The sequence below is a fragment of the Pelodiscus sinensis genome, chromosome 23 (assembly GCF_049634645.1).
Source record: "Pelodiscus sinensis isolate JC-2024 chromosome 23, ASM4963464v1, whole genome shotgun sequence".
NCBI classification, from domain to species: Eukaryota; Metazoa; Chordata; order Testudines; family Trionychidae; genus Pelodiscus; species Pelodiscus sinensis.
This window is the reverse complement of record NC_134733.1, coordinates 12,328,272-12,340,877: the sequence shown is the minus strand read 5'-3', so window position 1 is coordinate 12,340,877 and position 12,606 is coordinate 12,328,272. Positions and strand designations below refer to the sequence as shown.

Genomic DNA, 12,606 nt, shown 5'->3' with positions numbered 1-12,606 from the left:
GCAGAGGTTGCTCCAGCCTGATTCGAGCAGCCCCTGCCTGTGGTGGGCCTGGGGGTGTGTAGAGGGAGGTGCTCCAGCCTAGCTGGGCTGGAGCATGTCTCTTCCACCTACCTCCCCTTTGATTTGTTAACCAGTTAAGCACCATGTTTTGTCAGTTAACCAATTAAACAGGATTTTAATCCCTACCTTCTACTAGGTCATCCTCCGTTTAGGGGATATCTGGCTTACAAGGAGATTTTAGGAACTAGAAACTAGTCTTCTGTCCTTTTCTTTCTTTTTTTTCTGTACTCATTCCCCTCGTATTACGTGGCAAATATGCTCTGTCACGTACAGAGCCTTGTTTAAACAAGCTGCATAACCAAAATTTTCTGTTCTCTCAAATCTGCCAGTAGGTGTCTCCAATCCGTAAAATTAAGAGATGACTTGGGTGTTGCACTGATAGTGACATACCCAACCCCCCCTTCCCTTACTGCTCCTGCCAATAGAAGTGTTGGGTAGTGTAATCACAGGAAATATATTGACTGACATCCATTCTTCTTGTTGGTACCATTACACTGTCTTGGACAGTCTGTACTTCACTAATTCTTGATTGGCTTTTGATTACCTGTTGTGTAATTGGGATCACCTGTTATGTTTTGTTTTATTTCAGTGCCTGCAGCTTCTTACCCACACTTTCAACCGTGACTATAACCAGGTGTACAACAGCATCAGTGATTGTAAGGTAAGAAGCTTTCTGTATTTGCTGTGACAGCAGTCAAACAAGCATTAATCCTGTCTGTTTTTCCCTGCAGTACCTTTTCTGCCCCTTGTTTGATATGCTGGAGTCTTAAGACCCTAAATATTCTCTTAAGTTTTAGGTACTGTGTATTTAAAGGCTGCCTATTTCAGTGTTCCCTGTAAACTGAGCACTTAGGCGGCTGCCCAGGAGAGATTCTAGTGCTGCCCAGCTGATTAGCAGAGCACTGGCAGCATATGTTTCTGTTGGTAGTGCACATGACAAAATGTATTCCACACATAGATGAAAAAAATTAGAGGGAATGTTGGCCTATTTCGGTAAAGATTTCATGCCATTAAGTTCACAAGGGATTGGAGTTATAGCTGAATATGATACGATCTACGTTAGACTCAAGCCATTTTATTTAACTTCAGTCTATTGGGGTGGTGTTCAATGGCTCTCTCTGCCCCCAGTTTCCAAAGCTTATGGAAAACAATTTGAGTGGTGCAGTTAAAGCCTTTTCTGGGCTTACCACTAATGCTCCAGCCTAAATAATAGTTCACATTCTGGCATATGGAGTGTTCATCATGTTCCTTGGTTTCCCAGCAACAAAGGATAAACTGAACAACTCGTTTGAGAACTTAGACTTTAGACACAAATGACCATAAAGAAATTAATTGGATGTTACAAAACTGACCACCCCGTGTTGCATTAAGGGATTCTGTATGCAGATCATCAGATGTCTACCATATTGTCAGAGAGTGCCCAGAGAAGTGCTACCATATCTGTTTCAGACAAGGCGATTTCTATAAAGAGGGATTGGTTGCAAAAGCATGGATGTTGTGGTGTTTATCTAATAGAGTAATTAGTATTTGTAGAAATACTCTTCTGAGCGCTCAGCTCTTAATTCTAGATACTCAAATGCAGTGTAATCCTATTAAGGTGACAGGTACCGACTACAAAAATCTCATTCTGCACTATTTTGTGTGTTCCTGTAGCTGTCTGATATCTCTCCAATTGGGCGGGACCCATCAGTGTCCAGTTTCAGCAGTGCCACGCTCACACCTTCTTCTACTTGTCCCTCTCTGGCAGATTCAAGATGCAATTCAGTGGATCAGAAGTAAGTAGAGATGGGGGAGGAACAAACCAGATCTTAAACAAATCATCTCTTTCCTAACTATGCTTCCTTATTCTCTCTCTTGCTCTCTTCTATGAATGTACTGTCTTCATCTTTTTTTCTCATCATAAAGAGGCAGTAATGTGAAATGACTGTGTGTTATGAACACCCCTGCATCTTTAGCATGTAAAACCTCCTGTAGTTCAGAACCGATCCTGATAGGTCAATTTGGCGAGTGATCTCTATTGCTTGGTTTCTCATAGTTATGAAGGATGTATTAGATAAAACTGGAAATCACTTCTCATTGAAGGACCATTCGGTGTTTTCTTTGCTCCTTCGTCCTCAGAGTAGTGCTGACCAGAAAGTGCACTCCTAATATCTGCCCAGCTATAATCTGGGCACAGCTGTTCAATGTTGTAGACAGTGTTTGGAGAGAGATGCAAGGAAGAAACTGTTTGAAGCAACCTACGGGTGGGTTCTGTGTTCTGAGTTGGAGCCTCAGGCTCGTGGTAAGAGTTTTGGAAGTTTGTACAAAAGGCTTTCAATGGCCATGGCATATAATCATTCTGAAACAGGTGGATCAGGCTCATGGCAGAACAGAAGACTGTCTTATGGGAAAAGACAGGCTTCAGAAATACTTTCAGTACTGCTGTCACAACCAGGTGCTTTCTAGTGATTGCTTTTCTCCTTCATTTTTAAAAGGACTCCAGAAGCAAATTCCCGTGCCTCCAGCCCCTGTCCAGAGTTGGAACAATTCCAGCTGGTTCCAATAGTCGAAACCTCCTTCCTGGCCAGAGCTGGAAAGAATGAATTTCTGAACCTTGTTCCAGATATTGAGGAAATCAGACCTGGGTAAGTCAACTGCTGCAGTCAGAGACTTTCCTGTGCTCTTTAAAACAGGGGCTTCTTGGGTTTCCAGTTTGCCCTGCCTCATTTTAAGAAGACAACCACAGCAGCTACCAAGGTTTCTCCTGGCAGCACTGAAGCAGAAGCTTGTGAGATGCTTAGAAGCTACTAGCAGCATAGAGGGAGAGCTGTGTCCATAGTGCTCAGTCCTTCAAATGCTTCATGTAGTGAACTAGTTTGGCTGTAGAGTCTGACCTGTATCCATATTACTGAAGCATAGCTCTCTTTGCATCACTGGTCCTGCGTGCACAGCTAGGTGTCCTTTTGCAAGGGGGAGATGGGGTTAAGCTTTCCGCTGAAGAAACTGCCATTGGCTAGAGTGGGAGTCGGGACTTGTAGGAACAGACCAGTGGGCCTACAGCCTTATTGCCATTTCACTCTGTTACTGGGCCATTCTAGCACTGACTGGGTCACTTTTTCTTTCTTGGATCAGTACATTTCCCCTTTGTTTCTTCAGCTCTGTGGTCTCAAAGAAGGGGTACCTCCACTTCAAGGAACCACTCTCCAGCTCTTGGGCTAAGCACTTCGTGATAGTCCGTCGTCCGTACGTCTTTATTTACAACAGTGACAAAGATCCTGTGGAGAGGGGGATCATAAACCTGTCCACAGCTCAGGTGGAGTACAGTGAGGATCAGCAGGCAATGGTGAAGGTCAGTCAAAGTGCCTGGGAACTTCAGTCCTTTGTTTAGTCACAGAACAGGAGCTGAATGCTGATGTAAGCTTGCTCCATGCTGCCCTGCCAATCTGGCTGATTTCTGATCCGGATAATCACCTCTAGGATTCAGTGAGGTCCATCTCAATAGTAGTTCAGCCATTAGTGCTCCTGCTGTAGCTGCCAACAACGCTTCCATTTAGCACAGTGGTGGTGCAGGGAGCTGCACTGAGACTATCAGTCACCACCTGTCTGGGCAGGATTCAGACTAAGAGGTTTAAGGCTGTGTCCCTTTACCAGTCCCCTGATTTCTCTAGTCCCTTACATGCATATTATATTGACTACTCTAAACTGATTTACTGCAGCAGCTTTATTTGCATTATTGTAGCACTAAGATGCCAAGACTTAGACCCCACTGTGTTAGGTGCTGTGTATACGCACAACAAAAAGACTATCCTTGCTCCAAAGATATTGCCAAAGAATCTGGGTTCACGAGTATTTCTGAATATGCTCTTGTTCCCAGCCTTGGGGCTGAGCAATATACTGAGCACACTTAATGCAACCTGGAGGAAAGAAAATAGGTCCTGTCGGTTGTCTGAAAACCTCCCAGGAAACTCCTGCTGGGAATGGCATGTTCCTATGGCAATGAAGGGGTTAGCCCAATGTGTATCTAGTCTCTGCACCGACAAGCTTGGTTACCTGAGTGAGAACTGTCTTTTTAAATATTTCAGACACCCAACACCTTTGCTGTGTGCACAAAGCACCGTGGGGTCCTGCTCCAGGCCATCAATGACAAAGATATGAACGACTGGTTATACGCCTTCAACCCTCTTCTTGCCGGCACAATACGGTAAGAGGCAGCCCCTGAGTGAGCAGACACTGCAGAGCAGAGATGTAGTTAGTGAGATGTGAGCAGGCAGCCTGTCACATTGTTTTGCATATTTGCTCTGAGGAGATGGGGGAACAATTCTACTGAGCACTCAGTCTACTGGTGTGGAAAAAAGCCAGCCCTAAAGCCTAGAAAGTGCAGTGGATGCTATCTGGTAAGAAACTGGTGAGCAGACAAATTGAATTTAAATATACCCACAATGCTGCGTATAGCGTGGTCATGAAGAGCTTAAAATGGCCTTTGATCTCCTGAACTTTCCACCACTCACTGCTGGTAGAACCCTCCCCCTTGCTGGTTTTCTCCCAGAGTCCCTGTATTCTAGCCCATGTCAAAAGTGCCTTGTCAGCTGGGCTACAGACTCTCCCTTAAAGGCACAATAACACAATATTTTAAAAAAACTCAGTTCCCATTTTACTGAAGTGTTCATTGAAAACCCAACTGTACTGTGTAGAGAGAGAGGAGTTCTTAAACTACAGTTCCTACCTGATCCTGTCTCCCTCACAAAGACTTTGAGGAAGCAAGTACAGTTTCTAAGTTATCGCTTTTTTTAAACTTCTGTTTAAAAAAAAAAAAGCAAAATCCCATCAGAGTGGGGCAGACAAGAAACAAAAGACCGAAAGGGAGAGAGGAAAAGTGAGGCTCAGAATGTAATGCCAAACTAGCTAATCCTTTTTTCTTTGTTTTGTGCAGGTCAAAACTGGCCCGAAGACGCACAGGTCTGCTGAAGTACTGAGTCTCTGTAACGTTCTCATCTGTTCTAACTCGCCTTCTGATAGATAAAGTGTTACCTCTCATTTCTCTTTGTGATTCTTGATGGTTTCTCTTGTATGTAATCCTGTGGCTAACTTCCCCTCCCTCTCCACCTTCTTCAGCACTTTTTCTAGCTATTCTAACACTACCCTTTTAATTTTTCAAATGTGTTGAGAATCCTATTAGCATGTGGCCAAAACAAAAGGAAAAAAACAAAAAAAAAATCCAGTGAATATCACACAACTTCAAAAAGAAAAGTGGTTTTTTTTTTTGTTTTTTCCTTAAGACTATTGGTTTCCCATTCCAGCTGACTCTCTTTGGTGTCTGTACCACTGTCCTCAATGTTATCTGTCTGAAATGCTTTTTCATTTTCCTTTATTTTGTGACTTTGCAGTAACCACAATGCTGCCCTCAGGACAAGATTCTTACACTAGGGAAATATGGTTCCTTCTAAGTGTCTAAACATAGCATTACCAAGACAGAAGCTGTCACTACTCTCAAGGCTTTCTTAGTCTTGCCTGTCATGTAACATCCCCACTCACCCCTGTGAGAGGTGACCTGTAAGATACCTTAACCTATCCAGGTTGGACTTGAATCTCAGAACCCAGATATCCAGGAATTTGAATTAATTTTGGAGATCGAGGAGGAGTTGATGTTGAGCAGTTCAGAGCAAGGTCTTTTATTGTCTAGATTGAGGGGAGGAGAACAGGAGCAGAGCATAAGTGATGTAGCAGTAGCCTGGAAGAAACTGCCCTGTGAGCTTTTGCCATAGGGGTCTACATTGGCACTTAAAAATAAAAAAAGCCCCTCCCCCCAATTAGCACTTCTCTGCCCCTGTTTTGAGCTGAGGAGGTGGAGTTTTTGGTAACTGTGTGCAGCCAATGTGGCCGTGTCCCTCCTGGTTGGGAAAGGAGGTTGTCACTGCATTGGATGCAAATGCTGAAATTTGAAGGGTTCAGCCTTTTCTGATGCTTATGAAGGAAAGTGTGAAGTATTAAAATCCCTGCGTGGTAGTTCTCTTGAGCATATACAGGAATTAACCAGAAGGGTAGGGAGATGCTTCCCTTTACTCTTTGGTCTTGAAAGTTACTGTAGTCATGACTTATCCCTTCCCTGTTTGACTAAAAGAGAAACCAGGATGGCCTGGAAAGCTACTCTGAAAAATGCATCTGGCCTGCACTCTTGGAGTACCTCTGAAATGAGGGCCTCCCACCTTATGGGTACTATCCTCCTTTCTCCAATTCAAACAACATTCAGTCTGATGAAATAGCCTCTCTCCACTCTCTCCTTTTAAAAACTTAGTGGTGGCAGCACTTCCCAGCCACTGCATGCTCCAGGATGGGAGGAAGCTTTGGCTTCTCTTTGGTGGGGGGGGGGGGGGGGGAGAGTCACATTGCTGTTTGTATGTCACCACCACCTTTCTCCTCCTCCTTTTCTTCAGCTGCCTCCAATTTAAATTCTGTGGATAGGAAGAGAGACCAAGCAGACTCTTAATCCTGGTCACCAGTGTCTAACAAGTGCCTGTTGTAAGATCCCCTGGACAGTGGCAGCTATTGCTAATTTGATATAGGGTCTCTTAGACAAACCTCAAAATCCCTGCCCTCCCGCTCCTTCAGCTCTTCCTCCAAAGACACAGTGAGTTTCCTTTCTCTGGGAGATGAATTTCCAGCTTAGGTTTCTTGGTGGCTGAAGAGGAGTTTTTTAGCATCCATTAAAACCCCTTCATTATATTTTAGCAGCTCCTAGAGGGTGGGGATGTACAGAGTACTCATGAAATTTTGGCCCGTGGAAGTGGCAAGAGGGGTTTATTTCACTAGCCTACACATATGCACAAAACTCTGATCACTCCACCTCCGGAAGGTAGTTTTCATTCAGATCACTCCTTGTCACTTAATCGTGCCACCCACTGGAGTTTCTGTGGCCAAATGCCTGAGGGATTCTCAATAGAGCAACTTCATACCAGCTTCATGCACTGCTTTGTTTAAGCTGCAAAGCGCAATGCATAATGAGACCTCCTAAAAGCTTAGTTAAAAAAGGAGCAGGAAGATGAAGACTGATGCTTGCTAGGACATGTCTTTGTACCTTACATGAGCGTGATCTAAACAGTGAGCTCTCACCCTTCTTTTGTGTTCCCCTAACACTTTCCAGAACAGGAATCTGCAGTGGGGTCTTAGGGCCCAAGAGCATCACACAGAAAGCATTTGTTTGCATTTGTTTATAGCATTTTGTTCTTTAATTGTGTGACCTTAACACAGTGATGTACTTTGTTATGTAACAAACACAATATGCACTTCCAGTGTGTGCAGAAACCAAGACTGCTAGTACAGGAAGAGGGTTCCCTGAGCTGGAGCTAAGCAGATTTCAGGACTATTCTAAGAATGAACTATAGGTTAATTGTAAGCACTAAGTCACAGCTGCTGCTGCCGCTGCCATTGGTAATAAAGATGGGACCTGTTTGAGAACTGGAGGCGATTAGATGGTGGTATTATGTAACGCACTGAGAACTTTTTTTTTTTTTTTTTTTTTTTAACTAGAACAAAACTAGTTTGCAAAGTCTTTGCTTTGGATAGGTCAGAAGCTAAAAAAAAAAAAAGCTACACTGTATTATAAATATAGGTATTACATGTAAACATGTCTAAAGGACCCTCCTTAGGAAACGGGGGTGGCAGATGGTTGTCTTATTACTACAGAACTGGAAATGTTACAAAGGTTTCATAAATGTCATTCTCCTGTGTTTGAGGACTGCAGGCAACTTCTGGTGGCCTGATCTGTATGTGGATCAAAGGTTGTTGGAAGTGTAAAATTCTATTTTTAAGTTTCTACATTTTGTAAGGTCCCATAATCTAAAAACATTCAATGTCTCTCTTACATCACACTGGCAGGTAGTACTGCCCCTGCTGAACTCTACCAAACAGGAGTCACCAATGAGAGAGACTAGGAAATTGAGCTGTGTTCTGGAATGGCAGTGTTCCTTGGCTCTTAAAAGTTGGAAGCAGATTTTTTTTTAAATGAATAGAAATTCATATTTTTGTACAGGCTTCCTGATTTAGCTCAAAGAGTTTAACATGGAAAAAAAAATAGATGAGGCAGGGAAAACTGTCACCCCTCCTGAATTTTAAAAATACAAAAGAGCTATTATAGTGATTTGCCTGCATGCAGCCAGCCCTGGAGTCAGTCAGCTCTTGGGACTTGCTGCTGAGAACCGGGCACCATGTCAAGGGCCAGCCAACCTTCTGAACATGGGTGCGGATCCTAAAGGATGTCCTGTGGAGGAAGATTCAGACATATCTCCAGTTTGGGTTTTTAACTTAAATAAGGGAAGAAATTACCCAAAGGCCAGTGAAAATATGACACTAATGTTTAAGTTCCACAAGCCATTTTATTTTTACAAGAATTGGTACTGTATTTTAGAGATGCACTTTAAGATTTTTTTAAACAGAATCCTTCATTTTGGGATGCAGAAGGGAAGGGAGAGGATTTCCAAATCATTGGGAAGGTTTGTCATAGCCATGCTGAAAATCCTTACTACTTGTTCAGTGAGGTGTTTTCAAAGCAAAGACTTTACTTTCTGCTGCTTGATATCTAATTTACAGGGATATTTAATTTTATGTAATGTATATTTATACATCTGTAATTAATTGCACATTCGATAAGGAAGAGAGCATTATCCTGGATATAGAACCTGCTGCTACTCAGCAACTAATACTGCCTATGCATCACTCTGGTACTTATGCAGCATCAGTTTGTGTTAGTTGTATTATTTTCATTTTTTTCCTTTTGTTAAAGATGCAGTTGTTAGTTGCTACATAAATGAAGGATACTAATGCTGCTGCTCCTGGAAGGTTTGCAGAATGTATTTAAATGGGACTCTAACTTGTGTGTGTTGCATCTCTCCATTGTGGCTAATTACCCTGTCTGTGGTCTGAACTGTACTGTATGTAGCAGGAATGTATTAATTTTGTGCTTCCTTGTTAAACAGAAACATCAGCTGTTTGAGACCAGAAATGAGAGATTTTTGTTCAGAAGGCCATTTATGTATTGGAGCCCAAAAATAGTCTAACACTAAACAAGTTCCTTAACCTTGTGTCAATATTAATTTTAAATTTGTTTCAAGCAGTGAGAGAAGCTGTGCACTCATACTCGTTGGTCTTGAAGGATTATAGCTCCTCTGTTTTAAATGTTGCCAAATTAATGGCCTACCTGAGGTACTGAGCTACCCCTAGAGCTCCTGTTCAAACCAAGTGGTGGGAACTGGGGAGTTTAGGTTGCTCAGCACTTCTCAGGATGGGGTCTTAATTTCACTTTGCTTGTTCAGAGCCGCATACTCCATATGTAGTCTGTGAATCTTGACTATAGACATTAGAAATGCTGTCGCACTGAAATATCTGTTTAACCATTGTTTCCATCTCCCTATTAAAGTCCTCTACACATGGTAGACACTATAGCATAAGTAGCCTTCTTGAACAAATCTCTGCAGACTGAGCTCATCCCAGCAAAGGAGTGCATCAGCAACACTGTACATTATTAATTTCAGATTTTCATTCTCATGTTTTATTTTGTAAATATATCTGAGGTTTGGAGCTTGAGTATACAGAATGTAAATATAGTTCATGTATTTGTACTAATTCTGATCCATTTGCTGTATAGCCTTAGGTGTGCAATGCAGATATCTAACTGTGTATGGTAACCTTGCACCACTGGAACTGTTAGTGAACGAGGTGAAACAATAAAGGTACAAAGAGTGCATTAGCAGGCATGGTGTGTGCTGCTTTTTTTTCCACTTCCTATTTTTTTACTGTAAGTTTCTTGGCTTGATCCCAGAGAGTTGTTGAGCTCTGATCTGAACAAGCCCACTCAAGGAATACAGAGCTGCCGGGTGGCAGTTCTACTTATTCACCCACTTTCAGTGTACAAGTTGCTAACCATAATAGACCGGGTGGCTATCACAGGTGACCAAGAGCTCCTTAAAGATGTCACTGAAATTTGACACTAAGGTACATACACTACCAGCTATGTTGAACATGTCTGCAGTGTATAAAATTCCCCACAGCTCAACCTTAGAATCATAGAATACTAGGACTGAAAGGGACCTTGTGAGGTCATAGAGTCCAGTCCCCTACCCTCATGGCAGGACCCAGTACTGTCTAAATAATCTCTAATATACATTTACCTAACCTATTGTTAAATATCTCCAGAGATGGAGATTCCACAGCCTCCCTAGGCAATTTATTCCAGTGTTTAACCACCCTGACAGTTGGGAACTTTTTCCTAATGTCCAGCCTAAACTTCCCTTGTTGCAGTTTAAACCCATTGCTGCTTGTTCTATCCTGAGAAGCCAAGAACATTTTTTTTCCCTCTTCTCCTTGTGACACCCTTTTAGATACCTGAAAACGGCTATCATGTCCCCTCTCAATCTTCTCTTTTCCAAACTGAACAAGCCCAATTCTTTCAGTCTTCCTTCATAGGTCATGTTCACTAGACCTTTAATCATTCTTGTTGCTCTTCTCTGGACCTTCTCCAATTTCTCCATATCTTTCTTGAAGTGCGGTGCCCAGAACTGGACACAATACTCCAACTTGAGGCCTAATCAGTACAGAGTAGAGCAGAAGAATGACTTGTGTCTTGCTCACAACACACCTGTTAATGCATCCTAGAATCATGTTTGCTTTTTTTGCTAGAGTGTCACACTGTTAACTCGTATTTAGTTTGTGGTCTACTATAACCCCTAGATCCCTTTCTGCCATATGCCTTCCTGGACAGTTGCTTCCCATTCTGTATGTGTGAAACTGATTGTTTCTTCCTAAGTGGAGCACTTTGCATTTGTCCTTATTAAACTTCATCCTGTTTATCTCAGACCATTTCTTCAATTTGTCCAGATAATTTTGAATTATGACCCTATCCTCCAAAGCAGTTGCAACCCCTCCCAGCTTGGTATCGTCTGCAAACTTAATAAACGTACTATCTATGCCAATATCTAAATCGTTGATAAAGATATTGAACAGAACGGTCCCAAAACAGACCCCTGTGGAATCCCACTTACTATACCTTTCCAGCAGGACTGTGAACCATTAATAACTATTCCCTGAGGATAGTTACCCAGTCAGTTATGCACCCACCTTTATAGTAGCCCCATCTAAATTGCACTTGCCAAGTTTATTTATAAGAATATCATGCGAGACCGTACCAAAGTCTAAGTATACCATGTCCTTCCTTATCCACAAGACTCTTTATCCTATCAAAGAAAGCTATCGCATTGATTTGATGTGATTTGTTCTTTACCAAATCCATGCTGGCTGTTGCCTATCACATCATCCAAGTGTTTTCAGATGATTTCCTTAATTACTTTCTTCATTATCTTTCCTAGCTCAGAAGTTCAACTGACTGGTCTGTAGTTTCCTGGGTTATTGCCCTTATTATACATGGGCACTATTTTTGCCCTTTTCCAGTCTTCTGGAATTTCCCATCTTCCATGATTTTTCCAAACATGATAGCAAAAGGCTCAGATACTTCCTCTATCAGCTCCTTAAGTATTCTAGGATGCATTTCATCAGTCTCTGGTGACTTGCAGACATCTAACAAGTGATTTTTAACTTGTTCTTTTTTTATTTCTTTTTCTAAATCTATCTCCTTCCCATTAGCATTCACTGTTAGGCATTCTTTCATCAGACTTCTCGGTGAAGTCCGAAACAAAGTCATTAAGCATCTCTGCCATTTCCAAGTTTCCTGTTTCTCCCTGCTCACTGAGTGGTGGGCCTACCCTGTCCTTGGTCTTCCTCTTACTTCTAATATATTTATAGAATGTCGTCTTGTTTCCCTTTATTCCTGTAGCTAGTTTGAGCTCATTTTGTGCCTTTGCCTTTCTAATCTTGCCCCTGAATTCCTGTATTGTTTGCCTATATTCATCCTTTGTAATTTGACCTAGTTTTCATTTTTTATAGGACTCCTTTTTTTTATTTTTAGATCATGCAGGATCTCCTGGTTAAGTCAAGGTGGTCTTTTGCCATATTTTCTATCTTTCCTACACAGCGGAATAGCTTGCTTTTGGGCCCTTAGTAATGCCCCTTTGAAAAACTGCCAACTCTCTTAAGTTGTTTTTCCCTGTCTTGCTGCCTATGGGACCTTCCTTACCTATCAACTCTGAGCTTACGAAAATCTGCCTTTCTGAAATCCATTGTCTCTGGCTGTTCTCCCTTCTACCGTTCCTTAGAAGTATAGCCCAATGTCTGAGAGTCTGTAAAGCTGAAATGCTGGCTGTTCCCTCTGGGCAGCCTGTGCTGCATGGGGAGTGCATGGCTCAAACAGCTGCTTACTCCCCTCCCGAGGCCTGGCTGAGTGGCACAGAAGTCAGCCAAGTGCCACGGTGGGAGGGAAAGAGGGGGGCAGGATGGTGACATACAAGGCCGTGCACGGTGGGAGGGAAAGAGGGGGGCAGGACGGTGACATACAAGGCCAGGGGGTGAGGCCTGGCTGTGTTTGTCATAGCCACACCCCCTTCACCTCCTGCCATTGCTCTCTGCTGACTTCTGCGTTGCTCAGCTGGGCTGCTGCAGGGGAGCCTAAATGGCTGCTTGCTCCGT

At 42.7% G+C, this 12,606-nt stretch overlaps 1 protein-coding gene across 20 annotated transcripts in view; it reads left to right on the top strand.

Moving 5' to 3' along the window:
* The window catches only part of KIF1B (kinesin family member 1B), a 175,496-nt gene extending 165,711 nt beyond the window's left edge, over nucleotides 1–9,785 (top strand). For all 20 annotated transcript variants that reach the window (XM_075906754.1, XM_075906755.1, XM_075906752.1 and 17 more), the window contains 6 exons: nucleotides 650–721; nucleotides 1,714–1,835; nucleotides 2,535–2,684; nucleotides 3,196–3,388; nucleotides 4,122–4,240; nucleotides 4,970–9,785. In XM_075906754.1, the coding sequence (XP_075762869.1) occupies nucleotides 650–721; nucleotides 1,714–1,835; nucleotides 2,535–2,684; nucleotides 3,196–3,388; nucleotides 4,122–4,240; nucleotides 4,970–5,012 (699 nt within the window). In that variant the 3' untranslated portion in view covers nucleotides 5,013–9,785. The remainder of the gene's footprint in view (nucleotides 1–649; nucleotides 722–1,713; nucleotides 1,836–2,534; nucleotides 2,685–3,195; nucleotides 3,389–4,121; nucleotides 4,241–4,969) is intronic.
* Nucleotides 9,786–12,606: the final 2,821 nt, after the last annotated feature.